General features: G+C 36.1%; 2 protein-coding genes across 2 annotated transcripts in view; both read left to right on the forward strand.

The window, feature by feature from the left end:
• LOC110449673 (glutamate receptor ionotropic, NMDA 2B-like) overlaps positions 1-6,495 on the forward strand; it is an 83,093-nt gene extending 76,598 nt beyond the window's left edge. The window contains exons 11-16 of the mRNA XM_021496684.1: positions 606-826; positions 1,111-1,271; positions 2,208-2,392; positions 2,971-3,206; positions 3,425-3,594; positions 4,366-6,495. Of these exons, the coding sequence (XP_021352359.1) occupies positions 606-826; positions 1,111-1,271; positions 2,208-2,392; positions 2,971-3,206; positions 3,425-3,594; positions 4,366-4,795 (1,403 nt within the window). The 3' untranslated portion in view covers positions 4,796-6,495. The remainder of the gene's footprint in view (positions 1-605; positions 827-1,110; positions 1,272-2,207; positions 2,393-2,970; positions 3,207-3,424; positions 3,595-4,365) is intronic.
• Positions 6,496-15,061: 8,566 nt separating this feature from the next.
• Positions 15,062-26,644, forward strand: part of LOC110449672 (transmembrane channel-like protein 7) — a 63,231-nt gene continuing 51,648 nt past the window's right edge. The window contains exon 1 of the mRNA XM_021496683.1: positions 15,062-15,306. The gene's annotated coding sequence lies outside the window, so the exon portion shown is untranslated. The remainder of the gene's footprint in view (positions 15,307-26,644) is intronic.

A 26,644-nucleotide genomic window follows, 5' to 3' on the forward strand; every position in this document is an offset into this window, starting at 1 on the left:
TAGCCATTGATGACCTCATTCAACGTGTAATATCCAGCAGTCCACAATACGTCACTATGTGGCAGAAACACGCGCCTTCTCATGATTAAAGCTCCTTCTAATAACTACGCTATTACTATTAATTTTAGCTATCATGGTTCTGAACACACACGCAAACGATAATTCTGAAAAGATGACAAACGTTATGAAGAAAACAGTCTCAGATTGATATATAGGACGGTAATATGTTCTAAGTAATTTCGGCCTAGTTCATGGTCCCAAAGATGCCAAACTGCTTAAATAGTCTATATACAGGCTATTAAATAATCACCACTGTATGAGGTCGGCTCGGTGTGGCTGTCCCCAAGGTCCTGGCATAGTCTAGCGTCTAATAGCACATGTCAGCATCTAATTAACCCAGCGCCAATGCTAGCCTTGGTTGTGATCCATTTAGAAAAACAAGTATCGTCGATTAGTAGATATGATGAAGTAAGGGATCCATCAAGTTCTTTATATTCTTTCGTCATTCTGACTGATACTTAGCACGTAAGCATTGGGTAGACCAATAAACATGTCAATATGTATGTGATGGAATTGGAAATTATACCCTTTACTTTACACTACAGAGCATGCGTTCTCCCTGTTCCGTTCCTTCTGGTTGATATGGGCCATGCTGTTTGGAGCGTCCGTCTCGGCTGACAATCCACGAGGGTGCGCTAGCCGTTTCCTGGCCAACGTGTGGGCACTGTTCGCCCTGGTTTTCCTGGCAAGTTACACAGCTAACTTGGCCGCTTTTATGATCACCAAGGAAGTCTACTATGACCTGTCAGGCATCAAAGACTGGAGGGTGAGCTCTGTCGATACTCCATAGTGTACTTCATCGTGTCCATAGTCTACTGACATACTAGATAAGGCTAAGCAGGGTCTGTCTATGATAGCAGGTGAATCGTGGACCCGATTGAAAACGAATATCAAAAAATAAATAGCTAGGGAAAATATAAAAGGTTTTAGCAGACTCATATTTTGCACTATCATCTCTTGCCAACGTATATCATTTATAAATGTGAGATTGTGTCTATTTTTTATTGGTGAAAAATGAAACATGTTAAAAGAAATACTTGTTTTCCATAGTTAACGAATCCACACAGCCACAAACCGCCCTTCAAGTTCGCCACCGTCCCTAATGGGAGTACAGAGGAAAACCTGAGACAGAATCACCCAGAAATGTTCAGCTACATGAAAAAGTACAACCAGCCGTCAGTTCGGGAAGCCGTGAAAGCCTTGAAAAAAGGGTCAGTGACGCTAGTTAATGGCTGTCCCAGACATGCAGCATGTACAGTATGCATGTTGTAGAGGAGGTTTTATAACATGTGCCTAACAAAACCTTACATGTGTCTCCACGAAGGGATTCACTGCTGCGGCGGCGAAGTAGAACAGGCAAACACCTTGTTGTTCCTGTAGTCTCACAGCGTGAAGACTTCTTGGCAATGCGATAGTTAGCCGAATGTTGATATGACTTTGATGACCCCACATGAACGTGGAGTAAAATGGCGTGATATAAAGCTACCAATGACCTTAGGCGTTCATACAACACTTTTGTATCCCTTCTGTGTATCCTTACTCTATCACTAGAGGGGGTGTCTATTTTAGGTCATTAAAGGTCAAGGCCAATTTAAAAGTTTAAAGGTCATTAAGGTGCATTCCGTTTTGTGTTAGCCTCAATTTCCTCTCTCATTTTGCCGAAAGCCTACATGAAGGATTACACACAAATTCATCACAACAGAACGATGTGTTTCTTATTATTATCGGGATCTTTTACAAAAATCAAGGTCGTATTTGATGGTTTCATTTGATTTAATGATATATAAATCCATAACGCGGCGACTTAATTCTAGTTTATCGATATGTTTGGTAAAGTTTACAGTCATTTATAGTCACGGGTTATAGCAAAATCAATATTTATGTAACAGATGACGTCACACTACTAATCATCCCTTAAAGTAACTAAAAATCATGCATACAGAAAGTTTTAAAGAGTTAAAATGATATCTCGGAACAACAAATTCAAAGCTTTGTGTCTCGTACCTAGCTGACATCATAAATGTTGGAAGTTGCATGGAGACCCATGCGTTTACCGACACCCGTTTATCACATGCCTCTGGTATGAAAAAGTAAATGTAAAGCAGTAACGCTAACACCTCACTGATAATGTGTTTTTGACGTTACAGAGAGATACAGGCGTTTATCTATGATGCCACACCTCTGGAGTACCAGATAGGTATAGATGCTGACTGTCATCTCATATCCGTGGGCAAATGGTACGCCATGACGGGATACGGTGTCGGCTTTCCTAGGGGGTCGGGCTTCCTAGTCGAGGAGGTCAACTCTTATCTGCTAGATCTACAGGAATACGGTATGTGTACCAGTTGTTTGTCATTAGCTGTTCCTGGGGATGTTTTATATTAAGATTTTGAAAATGCGTATGTTTCTATTTGTTGATTGCTCCACATAGTGTGTATACTGCTTAACATCATATAAAACGCTGTACATAATACAATACATATAACGAATGTACACGAAGCGCTCTACATTTTTATGCATAACGCTTTAGCGCTTATTATATTATGTAGAGCACTCCATATATATGATGTAGCGCACAATTCATCATTATGAACAGCTGTAGGGGGCACTGTATGAGTATGTGGAGGGCTTTATGTAGTAAGTAAATTATACGTTTATAGCATTTTATGTCTAAGAGTTGTAAAGTAACTATGTATGTTTGATTACGGAGTTCAGTTTTGTTTATACTTGTAAAATAATTTATTAAAATTGGAATCATGCATTGAAACTGGTTTAAAAATCCGTATTAAATGGGACAGTAGTTCCAATATGATTATATATCCAATGCAGCACAACGAACCTAGGCAATTTATGACAAAGTAAATACGCTATGTTGACACCAGCGGGACACTTGAACTATGTATTTTACAGGAGAGCTGGATAGGCTACGGAAGTTCTGGTTGGCAGGCGCGTGTCACTCCAAACAGAAGAGAAAGCAGAACAGCCACCAGCTAGGCATACTTAATTTTACCAGTGCTTTTATCCTCCTGGCATCAGGAATCGTCCTAGGGGGTATTCTACTTATATTGGAACACCTTTACTTTCGATTTGGCAGGAAGTGTCTGAAACAATACGACAAATGTGGATGTTGTGCATTAGTTAGCTTAGTAAGTATAAGATTTTGTGTGATCTTATAGAAACTACAATAATTCATTATGAATGTATATCTTTGATAAAATTAGGGCATGTATACTAGAGAGTAAACATTTACAGTGTAATATATATATTTCTTCCTTTTCTGTAATCTTTTAAACGACACAGTGTGTACCCATGTTAAAATAAGTAGTAGGATGTCTTAAGCGTTGACGTATTATCTATGTTATAGAGTATGGGGAAATCGTTAACGTTTGAGCAGTCTGTCATGGAGGCCTTAGATTACACGAAGAAGCACAGATGTAAAGACCCAATCTGTGAGACCCAGATCTGGAAGGTCAAGCATCAGTTAGATATCGCTCTCTTGAAGATCGACAAACTAAACAAGGACATGAAGTCAAGGTAAGCACAAGGACATGAAGACAATGTAAGCACAGGGATATAACGACAAGGTAAGCACAAGGACATGCAGACAAGGTAAGCACAAGGACATGAAGTCAAGGTAAGCACAAGGACATGAAGACAATGTAAGCACAAGGACATGAAGTCAACCAAGCACAAGGACATGAAGTCAACCAAGCACAATGATATAACGACAAGGTAAGCACAAGGACATGAAGACAAGGTAAGCACAAGGACATGAAGACAAGATAAGGACGAAGACATGGAGACAAAAGTGAGGAGAAAGATATGGAGACAAGTTGGGGACAAAGATATGGAGAAAATATGAGAACAAAGACATCGAGACAATGCAAGTAAATAGCATTTAAACAATGTAAGAACAAGGCAGGAAAATATGATAAGTACATGGGCATAAAAACACGGTAAGCAGAAAGACGAAGAAAAGATAAACATAAATACGGAGACAAAATATGCACACGAAAATATATACCAATTTCTTCAGTTGTATGATGTGGCTTCCATTGTGTGCTTTAACGTCGTTCCTTATATTTTTCTTTTATATTTATCATGTGTAATAAACTCCTTGCGACTAAACTGTGTGATTTTAACGCTTATATTTGATGAAATGCAAAAATATTGTATTCCTAATATTTTTCCATTTAATTCCGTAACAAAATTTGTTACTCATTTCAACCTCGTTCCCATTCTATATGATTCATGGAGGATAGGAGAAGTAAAATTAAATTTGTTTATGGGTTTCTTTACTTGTAGAAATGGAAAGACATCTTCACCTTTAGCAATTACGGCTTCCGGTGAAAATCAGGATCCTATAAATGCAAAGAATGAGGACAGTAGTGATCCAATCGGAAAGAAAAAGCGGGAAGCTGAAGAAGATGCGATACGAGAAAAGCAGCGAGCACTGGAGGACTTGTATGCATCGCGCACAGATGACGAAGAAGCGGATGATGTGCCTTATGCAAATGTGGACCGACAGGAAAACAACGTTTCACCTGATCCGGAAGTTGAAAATGACAATATTAGGTCACATGATAGAAGCATGCGGCGGTCTCCAAGTTACAATCAAGCCGTGGCAACAGCCACTGAAGGATCAAGTGTGGCCTCAGACGCAAACCAAGGTCTGAAGCAAAGAAAACTGAGCGATGGTAAATACTACTCCAGTGTAAACAACGAGGAGGTATGATGTCAGCACTTGTAAGAGGATTGTATAATTAGATCAGAATAGGCTGAAAAAAAGTCATCTCGATTTCTAGTGTACAGTGATATTTTTATAACGTTTTCTGTATAAACCGTTAGTAGATTAGCGTGGTTGTTTGTGTAGGTCGGTTGTGTATGTAATGAGTTTGTGAGGGTAATCTAGAGGGTTATCATGCGTACGAAGGTATGTAGTCTAGCCAATGAACTAAAGCGCAGTGTAACTGTTCAATATATAATTTCACTCGGTAATATTTTCATTTAGAAATCAAATCATTGTATCGAAATTTATTGTCTATGTAATGATGATGATTGTGCTGAACTTGTACAATGACCAAGCTGTCGTTTGAGATGTTGCTATCTTCCAGGTTACATAGTTGATATTCCTACTTTGAAGAATAATATAATCGGTCACGCCTGTGTGATGCACACAGAGAAACTTTAACCTAAGTGTAAGATTTTGTTTTAAGTTAGCAAGATGTTTTGCCGATTGCTGAACTTTAAACAAATCTATCCCTCGGGTTGCGATTTCTTTGTCTGTAATGCACGGGAGTAATTGATTATATTACTCCCGCTATATTAAGTTGTATCGGTGGACTCGATGTTTAGCACCATCATCAAGAGCGCATGAAATGTGCGACAAAATGGATGAAATTACCCTGGCTAAACTAAACTACATGTAGAAATAACGCGACGGTGTCTTTTAGAATCATAACGCGTGTCTCTCCTTGGTAGATAAAGACATGTACATCTTTCCCGTGGCAAGCATGGGAATCGGAGTACACCTGTGCAGTGTGGGAAACAAGTATATCTAAGTTATCTTATTACAGTCAGTCAAGACCTATTGATCATTTAAAAAATTGCGAAAGCGATCTTTTTTTTTAAATGATAACAACCAATAAAGCATCCCAAAGCAGTATTATACAATTACAATGCACGTGTATAAATCTTACATATAATACCGGCACAGATACACAGTATACATGTGTTTCCCTAGTATGTGAAACATTGTTATTTTCCCATGAATTCAATCATGTTTACTTGGCGAGAACATGTGATATATCTAGTCCAATCAGATACGCCGTTACATTGACGTCTCACGATGACTATCATTAGTTAAATATTTCTTTACATCACATCATTAATCCTTATATTTACACATCTGAACAGATAAACGTGTGATACGTAAATGCTGTTGCAATATCGTAGTCCTCTGTTGACTTTAGACGTCAGTGTCAGTGCTTTTCTTGTTTCCAATACTCTTATTGAAAAAGACAAATTTACAAGAGGTCAAAATCAAAATACCGGTGCTTTTTGTGGATATCTAGTTATTTATACTTACGGTCATATGCTTTTTTTTTTGTACACTTGTAAAGAAAAAAAGTTTTTAAAATTATGACGTACAATACACAGACGAGACGGTTAATCTTATAAAGGAATGCATTATGTATAGTTATTTTTGTACATAAAAACGTGGAAAAGAACAATAGAAGGGTTGTTAAATACAATTAATTTATATCGATATTTAGCGTGTAGTCCAAAGCTGTACCAAAGAATTAACACTTATTGAGCGTGTAACACTCGCATCCATGTCAATACTACGATTCATTGTTTGATCAGAACGTCACCGGTTGGTATGCATATTAAACTTTGGTGTGTGTGTGTGTGTGTGTGTGTGTGTGTGTGTTATGGGAGTGTGTGTGTGTGTGTAGGGGAGGGGTGGGGGTAACTGTCGTCGTATGTAACGGTTTGCGTTCAGTGTTGTTCATGATAATACCGAGTTGTACAGTTTATATAGAGCGTCTCACAGTATGGGATTACAGTAGGATATGCAATCATTATATCGTAGGGACTGTCAGTTACGATTAAAAGTTTAAATAAGGTTGATATATATATCAAAATATTACAGTCGTTTTCATAATATAGTTTCATGCGAGGCATTATTTACATTCAAATAGATTCTATTTGAATATAAACATGTACATTTAATTGCTGCAATTAAATGTATATATTCAAATAGAACCTGCCTCGCATGAAACTATGTACCGATATAAAAGCTTGTGTTTGTCTATATGGAGAACTGAATTAACGTGAATTGGAATGTAGTATTTGTTTCCTATAGGAGACGAAACGTGTATACACGTCTGACAGCGATACAGACATAGTTATACAGTTGTTGAAACAAAGAGACAAAATTACAGATCTTAATTTACAGCAACCGATCCCAACTATAAAAGTAAGGGTCCCACGTCCCAAAATTTCATCACAGCCGTCATAATTATGAGGTAAAACTCAACGCATTTTCCTGGCATATTTGGAAATTCTGTAATTATATATATGTATTCGGTACTGCGTTTTAATGAGATAAAATAGCTTTGAAGTCAAACTTCATAATTGTAAGATATGCTGACGTTTTCGCAACGTGTTCATTTTAACCCAACACATCATATTTGTCGTGCTACAAAGTATTCATTACTGCTACACACATCAATGTCCTTGAGCTAAAATCTGTTCATTTCTACTGTACACACCAGCATATGCTTGCAACATCCTGTTCTTTATACCCCTTTACATCAATGTATGTGTTCCAAAACCTGTTCACTACCGTACCACACAGCAATGTGTAAGTGTAAAATCCTGTTCACTACCGCACCACACAGCAATGTGTTAGTGTAAAATCCTGTTCACTACCACACCACACAGCAATGTGTAAGTGTAAAATCCTGTTCACTACCGCACCACACAGCAATGTGTAAGTGTAAAATCCTGTTTACTACTGCACCACACAGCAATGTGTAAGTGTAAAATCCTGTTCAATACCGTGCTACACAGTAATGTGTAAGTGTAAAATCCTGCTCACTACCGTACCACACAGCAATGTGTAAGTGTAAAATCCTGTTCACTAATGCACCACACAGCAATGTGTTAGTGTAAAATCTTGTTCACTACCGCACCACACAGCAATGTGTTAGTGTAAAATCCTGTTCACTACCGCACCAGACAGCAAATGTGTAAGTGTAAAATCCTGTTCACTACCGTACCACACAGCAATGTGTAAGTGTAAAATCATGTTCACTACCGCACCACACAGCAATGTGTAAGTGTAAAATCCTGTTCATAACCGTACCACACAGCAATTTGTTAGTGTAAAATCATGTTTACTACTGCACCACACAGTAATGTGTAAGAGTAAAATCCTGTTCACTACCACACCACACATCAATGTGTAAGTGTAAAATCATGTTCACTAACACACCACACAGCTATGTGTAAGTGTAAAATCCTGTTCACTACCGTACCACACAGCAATGTGTAAGTGTAAAATCATGTTCCAGTGGGCGATTATGGAGAGGCTTCATATTTAAAAATGAAATCGTTATATATTTGAATGAAATGCAAAATATATTCAGAGCATACTATTGAAATGTTTAACAATAGTTGGACAATATTGCAAAATGTATGAATACAAAATTTGTACAAACAAACGAATCTTAATAGTTCAAATACATTCTAAACATTAAAGCTGACTTATTTTTTCAATATGACCTTAACATATACATGTAAACCGGTTGTACGTGAATTTGGATTATGTTTAACATGGAAACGGAAATGACTTAATTAATATTACTGCGCGATGTTTGACGATATGAAACCTCTCCACAGATCCCAAATATTGTGCCTTATTCATACAATGTCATAAATTTACACTTTAACGAACAGTGACTATTATTACTGGTATGTGGTTGTACTAATCGATAACATACCGTTGTAAAACGGTACAGGATTGTTTCACTAATCGATAACATTCCGTTGTAAAACGGTACACGATTGTTTCCGTGCGTATTGTATATCGATGCATATTTTATATTGATAGTATTAGCTAATGCATACGTACATTATGAGATAAAATTGCTGCACATTTATGTACTTTACACGGAAGAATATCAAGTATACAACTGTACAGTAAACTGATTGGATGTTTTTGTTTGTTTGAGACTGGACATGTAATATATACAGTTTTACGTATCAAGAATCAAAAGATAATTTCACAATTATTACATAGTTTGTTTACGACATTGATACTGTTTCTGTGGAGTGTGCGCATGCGTTCCGACTGTTTCTGTGGAGTGTGCGTTCCGTCATCTATTGTACTATATGTTTACCCTACCGCATACAAGTGTGACGCATTAAAGGTCAGTATTTACTACAGAGTATAAATTATACTTGGTACATATGTTCATTAAATTATATTTTGTATATATGTAAATACTTAACACATCTGTATAATATATTGTACACGTGTTTACCCTACCTGCTTCAGGTACAATCATTCCCGACCCAAAGTTTATTTTTTGGATAATTTCACAGTGTGAAAAATAACCCGATTCATTGGGCATGACGTCACGTGGTGTTTATTTACTAAAGCTGGTAGATTATAATTATACTCAATTGACTATATATCTTATTTAATCATTCTTGTATTATCTGCAATATATTAAGTTAGACAATGTACATTGTATCTATAACACTGTATAATAGTATATTACAGGTATAACACATACATTGTATAATATACTGTTTACATTGTATATGGTATATTTAATTACATGTATACTGTATATGTATGGTATATCAAAATGTGTACACATTTAATCTGAACAGTGTATATATATAATACTGTTTATATGGAAATCTATACTACAAAAACAGTATCTCATACTGTGTACATATTTAATCTGGACATTGTATATTATAATGTATACATGGTAAATAATCCTGTAAATATAGTATCTCATACTGTGAACATAGTATATTTTACTTTGTATGTAATATATTATACTTTGTATATGATATAATATACTTCGTATAAGATATATTATACTTTGTATATGATATATTATACTTTGTATATGATATATTATACTTTGTATGATATATTATACATGTACTTTGTATATGATATATTATACTTTGTATATGATATATTATACTTCGTATATGGTATATGATATATTTTACATTGTATATGATATATCATACTTTGTATATGATATTTTATACTTCGTATAAGTTACATTCAAATAGATTCTATTTGAATATAAACATGTACATTTAATTGCTGCAATTAAATGTATATATTCAAATAGAATCTATTTGAATGTAACTTATACGAAGTATAAAATATCATATACAAAGTACATGTATAATATATCATATCCAAAGTAAAAAATATCATATTCAAAGTATAATATATATCTTACAAAGTATAATATATAATATACAAAGTATAAGTATAATATATCAAGTCGTTACTACAGACGTGATGATAATGCTTTAGTTACAGGTGTGACTACACTACTGTAACTACAGACGTGATTACTCTGCTCTAACTACAGACGTGATTACATAGTCGTTACTACAGACGTGATAACATTGCTGTAACTACAGATGTCATCACATCTGTAGTTACAGCAATGTTATCACGTCTGTAGTTAGAGCAGAGTAATCACGTCTGTAGTTACAGTAGTGTAGTCACACCTGTAACTAAAGCATTATCATCACGTCTGTAGTTACAGTAGTGTAGTCACACCTGTAACTAAAGCATTATCATCACGTCTGTAGTTACAGCAATGTTATCACGTCTGTAGCTACAACAATGTTATCACGTCTGTAGCTACAACAATGTTATCACGTCTGTAGCTACGACAGTGTTATCACGTCTGTAGTTACAGTAGTGTAGTCACACCTGTAACTAAAGCATTATCATCACGTCTGTAGTTACAGCAATGTTATCACGTCTGTAGCTACGACAGTGTTATCACGTCTGTAGCTACGACAGTGTTATCACGTCTGTAGTTACAGTAGTGTAGTCACACCTGTAACTAAAGCATTATCATCACGTCTGTAGTTACAGCAATGTTATCACGTCTGTAGTAACGACTTGATATATTATACTTTGTAAGATATATATTATACTTTGTATACGATATATTATACTTTGTAAGATATATATTATACTTTGTTTATGATATATTTTACTTTGTATATGAGATATTTTACTTTGTATATCATATATTATACTTTGAATATGATATTTTTTACTTTGGATATGATATATTATACATGTACTTTGTATATGATATGTTTTACTTTGTATATGAGATATTTTACTTTGTATATCATATATTATACTTTGTATACGATATATTATACTTTGTAAGATATATATTATACTTTGTATATGAGATGTTTTACTTTGTATATGAGATATTATACTTCATATATGATATATTATTCTTTGTATATGATATCTTATACTTCGTATATAATATATCATATTCGAAGTATAATATATTTTATACGAGGTATAATATATCATATTCAAAGTATAATATATGATATACAAAGTAAAATGTATCATATACAAAGCATAATAGATCATATACAAAGTAAAATGTATCATATACAAAGCATAATAGATCATATACAAAGTACATGTATAATATATCATATACAAAGTATGATATATCATATACGAAGTATGATATATCATATACGAAGTCTAATATATCATATACAATGTAAAATATATCATAAACAAAGTATAATATATGATATACAAAGTAAAACATCTCATATACAAAGTATGATATATCATATACGAAGTATGATATATCATATACGAAGTCTAATATATCATATACTAAGTATAATATATCATACGAAGTATAATATAATCACTAGGGGATTACTTCCTTATATTATTGAGTTCTTTAGATTTCATTATGTGTCACTGTATAACGTTGATTACATGCCTTTGTGTGTATTATCATCACATGATTACATACTGTGTGCCTCTGTGTCTTTGTGTTTGTGGTTTTGTTTGTTTTATACATATGTATAAAACAAACAAAACCACAAACACAAAGACACTTTGTATATGATATCTTATACTTCGTATATAATATATCATATATGAAGTATAATATCTCATATACAAAGTATGATATATCATATACAAAGTGTCTTTGTGTTTGTGGTTTTGTTTGTTTTATACATATGTATAAAACAAACAAAACCACAAACACAAAGACACAGAGGCACACAGTATGTAATCATAATACACAAGATATATTATACTTCTTATATGATATATTATGCTTTGTATATGATACATTTTACTTTGTATATCATATATTATACTTTGTATACGATATATTATACTTCTTATATGATATATTATTCTTTGTATATGATATTTTATACTTCGTATAAGATACATTATACTTCGTATAAGATACATTATACTTCGTATAAAATATATTATACTTCGGATACGATATATTATACTTTGTATGATATATTTTACTTTGTTTATGATATATTTTACTTTGTATATGAGATATTATACTTCGTATATGATATATTATACTTTGTATATGATATATTATACTTCGTATATGATATATTATGCTTTGTATGTTCTATGTTTGATGTATTATACTGTGTAAGTGGTATGCTACACTGTACGCATGGTTTGTTATACTGTGTACATGCAAATTTATATTGTGTTAATTTTGTATACTATGAACGTGTGAAGACTACACTATGTACAATATCTGTTCCTGGTTATCACTTATAATGTAAATAGTTACTACGTGTATAAATGATAACGCACTTTTTTCAGCTCCTGTTCATTTGAATATGTTATTTACATAATATTGATATATTGATACAAAGTACATGTTTGTTTATACCGGAAGTACGCTATACATGGTACCAGTACCCCCAGTAAAGTATATGTAATATTAACAATAATGTATACCTGTGTTTGTACGGAATGTAGTGAACAGTTTGTACAGGTATTATATACCTATATGTATGGGAGATACGTTATATATGTTCCTCACGACTGTCTGTAGAAAGGCCAGGTGGTATACTAGAAATCAAGCAATACAAGACTTTGCCAAAATTGTGGTTTGAAATTTATAGTAAATATAGCGAAGTAATAAACGGTTGTATACATACGAACTTGTTTGTCTTTATTGTAATATATCAACAGTAACGTTATCTAAAATACATCTTTTCGGGTTAACAAATTCAGAATATACAATCTTTCTCAAACAGAAATATATGTAAGTCTTTACAATAAATCTCCACAATGTGTGCGACAAAATTACATTATAATACACATTTTCTTGTGAACATTTTTATCTTTTTAATAAAATTTCATATTAGCCGCACATACTTATCTTCACTTATAAAAAACGCATGGAAATCGCCAAAGCACACGGGAATCGAAACATGTATTCATCGAATTTGTAACCCAAACTCCACGACATTAATGCAGCATGCTAACGTTAATAATCTCTAAACCATCGATTCCTCAATTATAAAACACGCAACCTAAGGTTAACCTCCAAACCTTAGACATCTAATTACGTGTAAATGTGTAATACAATATATAAAGGTCCAGCTCAAGCAACTCATAAACAAGCAAACCGTTTTGCGTCTGAAAATATCTAAACTGTTATAGGATCAAAGATCACCTTCTAGATGTAAGGGTGGTATGTAAACTCGATTCTATGGTAACAAAAGTTCGGCTGTACCGAGTTAATCTCCAAACAAAAGTCTGCTTAGTCAAAAAGTCAAGTAATCTTTATTAAATTATATGGTACAACATTTAAACACGGGCTTTCTAAGGCTTTTATAACCGACGTATTATAACCGATAATGATAAAACAATTGACCAATCACATCACATAAGGCCCCGTACAAACATATTTAATTAACTGAAATTATTAAAATATAATAAGTTATCTGATAATTGATATTGACCAAATAATTTATTGTATGAAATGAATGACATTTAAAACAATATATATCGGGATGACGTGGCCAAGTGGTTAAGGCGTCTGTTATTCTGCTACCACTAGTCCTCCACCACTGGGTCGTGGGATCGAGACCTACGTGGGGCAGTCGCCATGTACTGGCCATATGTCGGTGGGGTTTTTCTCCGGGAACTCTGGCTTTCCTCCACCAAAACCTGGCGCGTCCTTAAATTACATTTACTGTTAATAGGGCGAACCAAATCAAACATAACTAAAGCAATTGAAGACATGATCAGGTAATGAGATGGTACACTGTTACGTCTGTTTGTGGGTACCATGGTTACTGAATGAATGTCAGTGTAGACCGTTTATACATATGTATAACACAAACAAAACCACAAACACAAAGACACAGAGGCACACAGTATGTAATCATAATACACACAAAGGCATATAATCAACGTTATACAGTGACACATAATGAAATCTAAAGAACCCAATAATATAAGGAAGTAATCCCCTAGTGATGTAGATAGGCGGAGTAATGTCGTATACCGTACATGTCAGACTTTGGGTTGTACTGGTTCTGCCGAGCAGAGCCTACAGAATGGATACTGTGTTTCTTACAGTAGGGTTATTTCCATCACTCTCATTCAGAAACGCTTTTTCTTGTCGTAGGTTTTTACAACAGAAATGGTGTTTCCATGGGCCGACGGATAAGTTACGTCATAACTAACCACATCCTTGTTGTGATGTACATGTACTCTTCTGATAAAATATACTTATCACATATTTCTTTTTTCGGAATTCAATATCAAAAAGCGCAAAAGAAGGCTGATTATTGTTTGTGAAGCGGTCGAAACAAAAATTCCAACGGGTATAACGTGAATATATAGCAATAAAATTTTGGAATTTTCAACAAAAAAAGGCGTTATAATGTCCGCACACAGTGGATTAGGATCAACCTTATATACACAATTAAAGACATTCATGGAATACAATCAACATTACAATACTAAAAGGTAAATAGAATAAAATTAAATTTCTAGTGTAAAGAGGTTTATATGGTCATATGAGTCTGCAGAACAAAATAGAATAACAAGTTAATTTACGTAAAGTTAGATAGCAGTTTATCTCGTCAGGACAGATTAGATAACAACCGTTTAAATCTGTTTATGGGTAGTGTACCTGTGGATTACTTATGAATAAAGTAATTTATATTTTAAAACACACATAAATATTTATTATAACGAATAATAAAGAATCCGAAAGAGCACTGTTAGGATATGTTAATCTGCGGTAGATATAGTCATGTAAAATACTTGTTAATTTTAATGTTACACGGGTCTGAATTACCTGGAAATCGATCGAGAAACTCACACCACAAAATAAGCTCATAAATTTTCCTGAAGGTTTACAGACATTAAATATTACGTAAGGCCTCGTTTGTGTTCGGATTATCAGTTTGATGTGTCAATAACAAGGCTTTTTTGTGTTGCGTAAAAGTCAAGGCGGGTCGACCTAATAGTCCAGACGGCCATTAAATGGCATTTGTTGTTAGTTGTGCGTGGTGATTGAATTGTTAGAAACAGTATAGTACAGTAAACAACGGTTACGACTCCATATTGGCGTGGATTAACATACGAATTACTCTCCATACGAATTTAAGGTAAGGGATTTTTATGTTTTCACCTTTGCATACATATTTTGGCAGGAAGTTTATAAATCATTTTAATCAAACTGCATGCCAATATAATGGTATACAATGTTCCCGAGGAGGACGCCGCATGGTGAAAATTAGTAAAATATAAGTACATACGTACCAATGTTCCGTGTATGACTAGCAACAGGCACGAGACACCGGACAAACCATTGTTTAAACTCGCTTCCTACCAATAGCAACAGTTGCCAAAGAGACGCAGCTCGACAATTAAATTCAAACTATGCAAACATAATGATTTGTTTTACAGATTAATTTGGTAAGACTTATCATATTGGGTAATTTCAAAAAAAGAATTGAACGATTTCAACCGCAATTAACTGAAGTGCAATAACAAAATGCGTCTTTGTTATACTGAAGTTCTCGTGTGTGGGTTTTTTTCCTTCATTTTTTTCAAAAGCTCAAGCATTTTGGAAATAGGGACAAGATTCATCACATGTTCAATTACACGATTTCAATTATTCATTTGACAAATGAATGTATCGGAGCGCTATCATCTGTTACAGCTAATTGTTCAGATTTAAGGTGGCGGTTCTACGTCAGTGCTGGTAGTAGTGACGGCCAGGCCAGCAGCAAAGCATGCCAGGTCCCTCAAAGTCGAGCCCAATCCATCTCGTGGGAGGAGTCTCCCTCTAACCCTACCGTTGGTCCACACAATCCATTCGTTTTCATTAATAATAAAATGCATTTGTGAAAATAAAATTACAAGTGCTGAAATTCACAGGAAGTTGGAATTTCTTTTAACATTAAAACCAGTCAGTGTTGACATTTTCCAATTAAGGCACCGTGCCAGTTCGTTGAAAAGACGGACTTGGAGTACTGGTAGGGTTCTCGCTGAGAATGTGTCCTTTAACAGAGATAGTATCGCTTCATAATGCCTTCAACGTCCCCGTTATATTCCTTCTGCATGAGTCTACTGCTTTCTCCTTGTATAAGAAGCCGTTCTCGTTATTATGACATTTCCTTCTCCAGGAAGGACTATCGGCGGGAGGTACCTCCAGCTCTCTATCTCTCGACACATCCACGTAACTATTAAATATTCTTTAGAGTTTAATCACTGTCAATTTCTACAAAATGAAAATGGCTATAGGCGAAAGTTTGGTCAGAGCTTGACGTATTTTCAAAAGGTTTAAAAAACAATCTATCTAGTCGACAGTATGCTATATTGATGATAGGTTGGGTCGCCCCTGGGAGCATAGCCTGTGAGCACCAACTGTCTGCTAGCCACTACGAGGAATTAAAAAGTTTTCTTGTTTTAAAAATTGGTGGCACCTGCGTGTCTATACGGCAGATCTCCATTCAGCGATATAGAAGTTGTTTCCAAATGTCCTTACATATAGCCAGCATAGGATGATATTTCTACACCCACCTCTAGTGTGCAGTACACACTCACATACGCACCTTACGCCCAAATCCCGCTGCTTCTGACAAATTACCCAGTCGTGTCTACACACGAAACCTTGCTCGTCCTTTAATTAAATATCAGAACTTAAACAAAAACAGAACACGTGTACAAAAGAATCTTAAACATTCAAGTTGATGCAAGCCATGCACGTTCCATTCACGCTGAGCAGGTGAGGAGTGTGAAAGAAAGCATTTCATAGATCAGCCAAATAAACTCGTTTCACTGATTAATGAATCGCAGTAATCACGTCTGTAGTCACAGCATTTTCATCACGTCTGTAGTTACTGCATTGTCATCACGTCTGTAGTTACTGCATTGTCATCACATCTGTAGTTACAGCATTGTCATCACATCTGTAGTTACAGCATTGTCATAACATCTGAAGTTGCAGCAGTGTTATCACGTCTGTAGTTACAGCAATGTTATCACGTCTGTAGTTACAGCAGTGTAATCAGTAGTTACGATAGTGTAATCACGTCTGTAGCTACGACAGTGTAATCACGTCTGTAGTTACAGCAGAGTAATCTAGTATGTAGTTACAGCAGTGTCATCACGTCTGTAGTTACGACAGTGTAATCACGTCTGTAGCTACGACAGTGTAATCACGTCTGTAGTTGCAGCAGTGTAATCACTTCTGTAGTTAAGATAGTGTAATCACGTCTGTAGCTACGACAGTGTAATCACGTCTGTAGCTACGACAGTGTAATCACGTCTATAGTTACGACAGTGTAATCACGTCTGTAGTTACAACAGTGTTATCACGTCTGTAGTTGCAGCAGTGTAATCACGTCTGTAGTTACGATAGTGTAATCACGTCTGTAGCTACGACAGTGTAATCACGTCTGTAGCTACGATAGTGTAATCACGTCTATAGTTACGACAGTGTAATCACGTCTGTAGTTGCAGCAGTGTAATCACGTCTGTAGTTACGATAGTGTAATCACGTCTGTAGCTACGACAGTGTAATCACGTCTGTTGCTACGACAGTGTTATCACGTCTGAAGCTGAAGCTACGACAATGTAATCACGTCTGTAGCTACGACAATGTAATCACGTCTGTAGTTACAGCATTGCCATCACGTCAGTAGTTACAGTAGTGTAGTCACATCTGTGGTTACCTCATTGTCATCACGTCTATAGGTACAGCATTGTCATCACGTCCGTAGTTACAGCAGTGTAATCACGTATGTAGCTACGATAGTGTAATCACGTCTGTAGTTACGACAGTGTAATCACGTCTGTAGTTACAGCATTGCCATCACGTCAGTAGTTACAGTAATGTAGTCACACATGTGGTTACATCATTGTCATCACGTCTGTAGTTACAGCATTGTCATCACGTCCGTAGTTACAGCAGTGTAATCACGTCTGTAGCTACGATAGTGTAATCACGTCTGTAGTTACGACAGTGTAATCACGTCTGTAGTTACGACAGTGTAATCACGTCTGTAGTTACGACAGTGTAATCACGTCTGTAGTTACGACAGTGTAATCACGTCTGTAGTTACGACAGTGTAATCACGTCTGTAGTTACGACAGTGTAATCACGTCTGTAGTTACGACAGTGTAATCACGTCTGTAGTTACGACAGTGTAATCACGTCTGTAGCTACGACAATGTCATCACGTCTGTAGTTACAGCAGTGTAATCACGTCTGTAGCTACGACAATGTAATCACGTCTGTAACTACGACAATATTATCACGTCTGTAGCTACGAAAGTGTAATCACGTCTGTAGCTACGACAATGTAATCACGTCTGTACACATTTAGTTACAGCATTGCCATCACGTCTGTAGTTACAGTAGTGTAGTCACACCTGTAGCTACAGCATTGTCATCACGTCTGTAGTTACAGCATTGTCATCACGTCTGTAGTTGCAGCAGTGTAATCACGTCTGTAGCTACGACAATGTAATCACGTCTGTAACTACGACAATATTATCACGTCTGTAGCTACGAAAGTGTAATCACGTCTGTAGCTACGACAATGTAATCACGTCTGTACACATTTAGTTACAGCATTGCCATCACGTCTGTAGTTACAGTAGTGTAGTCACACCTGTAGCTACAGCATTGTCATCACGTCTGTAGTTACAGCATTGTCATCACGTCTGTAGTTGCAGCAGTGTAATCACGTCTGTAGCTACGACAATGTAATCACGTCTGTTGCTACGACAGTGTTATCACGTCTGAAGCTGAAGCTACGACAATGTAATCACGTCTGTAGCTACGACAATGTAATCACGTCTGTAGTTACAGCATTGCCATCACGTCAGTAGTTACAGTAGTGTAGTCACATCTGTGGTTACCTCATTGTCATCACGTCTATAGGTACAGCATTGTCATCACGTCCGTAGTTACAGCAGTGTAATCACGTATGTAGCTACGATAGTGTAATCACGTCTGTAGTTACGACAGTGTAATCACGTCTGTAGTTACAGCATTGCCATCACGTCAGTAGTTACAGTAATGTAGTCACACATGTGGTTACATCATTGTCATCACGTCTGTAGTTACAGCATTGTCATTACGTCTGTAGTTACGACAGTGTCATCACGTCTGTAGTTACGACAATGTAAATACGTCTGTAGTTACGGCAGTGTAATCACGTCTGTAGTTACGACAGTGTTATCACGTCTGTAGTTGCAGCAGTGTCATCACGTATGTAGTTACAGCAGTGTAATCACGTCTGTAGCTACGATAGGGTAATCACGTCTGTAGTTACGACAGTGTAATCACGTCTGTAGATGCAGCAGTGTAATCACGTCTGTAGTTACGACAGTGTAATCACGTCTATAGTTACGACAGTGTAATCACGTCTGTAGCTACGACAGTGTAATCACGTCTGTAGCTACGACAATGTAATCACGTCTGTAGCTACAATGTACGACAGTGTAATCACGTCTGTAGCTACAATGTACGACAGTGTAATCACGTCTGTAGTTACGACAGTGTAATCACGTCTGTAGTTACGACAGTGTAATCACGTCTGTAGCTACGACAGTGCAATCACGTCTGTAGCTACGACAGTGTAATCACGTCTGTAGCTACAATGTACGACAGTGTTATCATGTCTGTAGCTACGACAATGTTATCACCGATTCTACTGTCATTGCAGTGTCTCCACATCATTAAATAAAAAGATGATTCAATCAGAGAGGAAAAAAGAGAGAGAAAAATCGAAAACAATTTGAGCAAAACAAAATACAAAAACAAGTGCAAAAAAAGGAAACAAGCAAAATACCAATTGAGCATGAAACAAGAGTATAGAGGCTGCTTGAAAAAAATCTGTTATTGAGATTGCATTGCGTTCAATAAAACATTGTGAAATAGATGAGTTGGTTACACTGTCGAAATCACGACATAATCATCTGTGTACCCTTGGGAAATCAGAGCAGAAAGACGTATATCTTACCCGTTTGATTCACTGTTTAAGACTAAACATTGAGGAGAAAATAACACACACACACGTATATATATAGACACCGTTAGCAACATATGGTTTTCCTCCAATGCAGCTCTGTTCTAATGAAATTTCACACGAAATATACAGGTTCACAAATTGAAGGCGATAGTCAGACATTTCGTTTTTCCTCTCTTTCCTTCGCTTTTCACTCAGTTCTGTTCGTATGTCTATTCGAAACACAATCGGCTTTGGTGTGCTAAAAGTACGGATACTTGACTATCTGACGGGTATCTGACTGGTCACAAATACATGACACCATCATTGGGCTTCCTTCGTCATTTTTCTACATAAAGAACAGGAATATCTTGTGTTACTACATGAACTGTCCGTAGTCATGAATGTACAATATTGGGTATCTTTCTGGACACCATACCAATCCGACAATCCTTCGTATACAAACAAAGACTATACCAAATATGTTCTATGTATGTTATCACACAAGAAACAGACGGTATCCTGATATTTAATTGTAGTACAGTTTCAAAGACAATCTTTTTCTTGACAAATCTGTCTACGTACCTTATTATGTATCTATTAAAGTAAAACGACCTATGTTACTGTGACAACGAGTGGGCCTTACATCTTGTAACTTGATCATAACCGTTGTGGCAAGTCTTTGTACACATAAATCATTTTGACTTATGCAGCTCATCTATATAGTTTTATTTCTTAGTTAAGTTTCTATAAATGCTGCATTGGGCATTGTGTAATCGTCAGTGTCTTTGAACAACCGAGTCCATTTTTTATCCTGTGCTTCAATTCTTATTTCGGAAAAACTATAGTGGGGTCCACAGTGGTGATCAGTCAGACGGCGGAAAAGGGGGTCTCTTCAGAGAGATGGTCTCTTAATTTAGTATTAATATAAAGTTAACTGCTTGAATGGAAATATGAAAACGGCGGTTTCTTAAGAGAGAAGATCGCGTACAGGGGTGGTCTCCCCTTGTAGTAGATTTGATTGTGTACTGTCCTCCCTCATCACCCACAGCCAATAGGATGTTCATTCAGTAGTTTGTGTGCAGGCAGTCCTTTATACCTTACTTACACAGGGAAATACATACAAGACATCCCTGCTCCCCGAATTCAGTCTACAAGTCGCCATAAGTTCCCTTTTCATTCCCACAATATCTGTTTATAATAATGAGTGCATTGTCTGGATATCTCATGTTATAAACATGCATGGTAAAAAATCACAAACTCTCATATCAAATCAAAAATACACTAATTCAAACCCAATTCCCCTTCCCCTGATAAAATGGCTCACGTTCCTTCTTTGACGAATTTGACTGAACTTTTGCAGTCCAAAGTACTAAAGCGAGATAACTCTAACAGGTTTCAACGCAAACGAAATAGTTACCCTGATATAGTACGTCATCTGTCGCTAAATACTTTTGAGCTAACTCAGCTGCGACAATCAATACTGTCTTGTTTCAATTTCACTTCAAATCACTGAAATTTTCGTTCTATTAAGTACATGTCATATTTTGAATATGTCATTTTAATTATCAGATATAAGCAACACCAGATATTTTATGAAAAGAATAACACATTTTTAAAATAGGAGGAAACGGCAAGAACGTGAAATAACTCGGCATGGAATAATTAAGTAGACAAAACATATGTCATTTTGAGTTTAACAATCGGATAATCCGAAAAGGTTCACAGAAAAAATGGTCATCCTACAAGTAGTGCTGAGATGGAGGTTTTATTTACTGAACTACTTATTGGTTATATGAAACCTACACTATCGTAGCTATGCAAAGATAATAAAAACTCCCCTTATAAGGGTTATCTTATGACGCCCAACTCGTTCTAAATCCCATTGGTCTAACAGTTACATCTTTGTTTGGCTAGAACGACTATTATAGGGAAACGCCATTTGATGTCTGAAAATTGGACAGTTGTCACCACCAAGCCTTTTTTATCATTTCATTCCCTGTTCAAATTTGCTGTAGAATTTAAATAAAAAACGGAGAGAGGGGACGACCATTTTTTTCTGAAAAGGCATTACTGAGTTGTGTCATGCTCTGCTGAGCGGAGAAAACCAATATCATTTTTACCCGGGAAAGTATCCTATTTCCTTTTTTTTTCTTGGATTGTCACAGAATTATGTTTTCCATTCAAACAAATGTTTGTGACTCATAACACCGATTCATAATCGCTGATATAGTCACACCTACATCATGTGGGTCAATTTTACTTGTTTCAAACATATGCAACGAATTTGTTTTATTAAAAATCCATTTAATTACAGACACTCAAATTACCGTTTTGCCATCCTTGGTTGTTGTCAGGCAATACTCAAGAGTTGTCGCCCATAGCACGTGTAATATATATAGCCCTGCACCCCTTTCATTTTATAATCAAATGTAATCGCTATTCAGACCTCCGGTCTAAATTCATAAAGCAATATTATTTCAGAAGGCCTAGTATGTTTAAATTCGTTCAATTACTCAAAATCGAAAACACAAAAAAACTTAATAATTAAGGAAAGTATTTATCACTAGCGTTTAAAGGTAGAGCAGATTTATTAAAAGGTCAACACTAGAACAGGTCATGTTAAGATACATGCTGTATATCAGTTTATTGAATACAAATTATATAATATACCATTATATTGATATGTCTTGTCTGGGTGAATCAGGATGAAAATAGTTCTGGCGTGTGTATGTAAATGCGAGTATAAACAAAAAACAAAAAAACAATGATGATGATAATGATGATGCGTGCGAGTCTGTGTGAGTGTGTCCTTGTGAGTGTCTTTGTCTTATCTGTAAGTGCCATAAGTTGTGAAACCTCAGCAAATAAAGAACAGTAATATACCATGGGATATGTCATAGCAAAATCGAAGGCACGCGACTGCCTTTTTGATTGGTCTCGGGTAAAACAAAACCCAGACCAATTGCTAAGGCTGATGCATGTCTTTTGAAGATTACAGAGGAGCGACACCCGAATTTTAATACAGTCAAGCTTTTGATGTACATCAAAGTATCAAACTTCTCCTCGTCTCACCCACAAGGTAGTGCACACTGAACCTTCAATTTTGCTATGACATATGACAGGGGTGCAGAGAGCGTAAGTGGGTGTAACCCCTGGAGTATCTGGTTCTTAATTTGATTCTGGTCTGTAATCAGCAATGTCCTTTAGGCTATCACGCTGATTGTACATGTGCGACATCCAGGATGTGTGAAGCATGCTGTTTGAGCCATGTACTCGCGTGGTCATGCCCCTGTTTTTTTCAGACTTTGTTTGATAAACTCGGTTATCTGTCAAGCTATGTTATAATAAATATAAACTGTTTCCTGATGAATAATATAATTAAGCAAATATTTCCTCCGGTAGAATACTTTACTAGAATACTCGTGGATTTTTTTTGTAGTCAGCCATCAACTTATGTAGATTGTATTGAATGGACAACTATTAGGTATCTTCGATGAATTGTGAAGAAATTGAACCATTTTCGAACAAACTGAAAAATAAACAACATATTACTACCGTGTAATAGTCTTGATCGTAAGATCTTGTACGTGTTTCTCAGACTGTTTACCACTAGACTTGATCGTTAGATCTTGTACGTCTTTCTCAGACTATATACCACTAGACTTGATCGTAAGATCTTGTACGTGTTTCTCAGACAGTATACCACTAGACTTGATCGTAAGATCTTGTACGTCTTTCTCAGATTGTATACCACTAGACTTGATCGTAAGATCTTGTACGTGTTTCTCAGACTGTATACCACTAGACTTGATCGTAAGATCTTGTACGTGTTTCTCAGACTGTATACCACTAGACTTGATCGTAAGATCTTGTACGTGTTTCTCAGACTGTATACCACTAGACTTGATCGTAAGATCTTGTACGTGTTTCTCAGACTGTATACCACTAGACTTGATCGTAAGATCTTGTACGTGTTTCTCAGACTGTATACCACTAGACTTGATCGTAAGATCTTGTACGTGTTTCTCAGACTGTATACCACTAGACTTGATCGTAAGATCTTGTACGTGTTTCTCAGACTGTATACCACTAGACTTGATCGTTAGATCTTGTACGTGTTTCTCAGACTGTATACCACTAGACTTGATCGTAAGATCTTGTACGTGTTTCTCAGATTGTATACCACTAGACTTGATCGTAAGATCTTGTACGTGTTTCTCAGACTGTATACCACTAGACTTGATCGTAAGATCTTGTACGTGTTTCTCAGACTGTATACCACTAGACTTGATCGTAAGATCTTGTACGTGTTTCTCAGACTGTATACCACTAGACTTGATCGTAAGATCTTGTACGTGTTTCTCAGACTGTATACCACTAGACTTGATCGTAAGATCTTGTACGTGTTTCTCAGACTGTATACCACTAGACTTGATCGTAAGATCTTGTACGTGTTTCTCAGACTGTATACCATTAGACTTGATCGTAAGATCGTGTACGTGTTTCTCAGACTGTTTACCACTAGACTTGATCGTAAGATCTTGTATGTGTTTCTCAGAATTGTATACCACTAGACTTGATCTTAATATCTTGTACGTCTTTCTCAGATTGTATATCACTAAACTTGATCGTAAGATCGTGTATGTGTTTCTCAGACTGTATACCACTAGACATGATCGTAAGATCGTGTACGTGTTTCTCAGACTGTATACCAATATACTTCAATGTACAGTGAAGAAATCGAAACCCGCCTATCAACCTCCTCTTTGTTATGAGAAACAGATGAAGCAGCGTTGTTGGCAATGACGATATCAATAATAGATAAATCGTTTCCCAAAACAATATGTCTTTGTCGTATCTCAAAACAGAACATCCAATATTTCACCCCAGGACATTAGGATAACACTCTACTGCATTCTATATAAGAACTGGTCTACTTACGACCATACATCTCTTTATCAGGGATAGTTTTGACCGAAATCAAACAGTCCCGAAGGCTTAGGAACCAACTTCAGGCTCCCTGAAGTTTAGTACTCAATACGCTAAAGGAATTATGTTTGAATCCTCTCTCAATACAAATATCAACTCTGAAAATAAACATTATTAAAACTAAATATATATAACTGCTATTGGTATATTTAAATCATTACCAAAATGGTTAAATCATACATTTCCTACTGGTCATCGTACATGTAAACCATACCTACCCTCATGGTTAAACCTTACCTACCAATACAGGTAAACCATGCCTACCCTCATGGTTAAACCTTAGGTAAACCATGCCTACCCTCATGGTTAAACCTTAGGTAAACCATGCCTACCCTCATGGTTAAACCTTACCAACCAATACCGGTAAACCATATCTACATTCATGGTTGAACCTTACCTACCAATACATGTAAACCATATCTACACTCATGGTTGAACCTTACCTACCAATACAGGTAAACCATACCTATCCTCATGGTTAAACCTTACCTACCAATACATGTAAACCATATCTACACTCATGGTTGAACCTTTCCTACAAACACAGGTAAACCATGCCTACCCTCATTGTTAAACCTTACCTACCAATACAGGTAAACCATATCTACATTCATGGTTGAACCTTACCTACCAATACATGTAAACCATACCTACCCTCATGGTTGAACCTTACCTACAAACACATGTAAACCATGCCTACCCTCATGGTTAAACCTTACCAACCAATACCGGCAAACCACATCTACATTCAGTTTTAAACTTTACCTACCAATACAGGTAAACCATACCTATCCTCATGGTTGAACCTTACCGACCAATACAGGTAAACCATACCTACCGTCATCGTTAAACCTTACCTACCAATACAGGTAAACCATACCTACCCTCATGGTTAAACCTTACCTTCCAATACAGGTACACCATATCTACCCTAATGGTTAAACCTTACCTATTAATACAGATAAACCATGCCTACCTTCATGGTTAAACCTAACCTACCAATACAGGAACACCTAACCTACCCTCATGGTTAAACCTCACCTACCAACATAGATAAACCATGCCTACCCTAATGGTTAAACCTAACCTACCAATACAGGTACACCTAACCTAACCTCATGATTAAACCTTACCTACCATTACAGGTAAACCATAACTACCCTCATGGTTAAACCTTACCTACCAATACAGGTAAAACATATCTACATTCGTTGCTAAACCTTACCTACCAATACAGGTAAACCATATCTTAATTCAGTGTTAAACTTTGCCTACCAATACAGGTAAACCATGCCTATTCTCATGGTTGAACCTCACCTACCAATACAGGTACACCATGTCTACATTCATTTGTAAACTTTACCTACCAATACAGGTAAACCATGCCTACCCTCATGGTTAAACCTTATCTACCGATACAGGTAAACCATTTCTACATTCATTGTAATTTTTACTTACCAATACAGGTAAACCATGCCTACCCTAATGG

Source organism: Mizuhopecten yessoensis, unplaced genomic scaffold (assembly GCF_002113885.1).
Source record: "Mizuhopecten yessoensis strain PY_sf001 unplaced genomic scaffold, ASM211388v2 scaffold4775, whole genome shotgun sequence".
In the NCBI taxonomy this organism is placed as follows: Eukaryota; Metazoa; Mollusca; class Bivalvia; order Pectinida; family Pectinidae; genus Mizuhopecten; species Mizuhopecten yessoensis.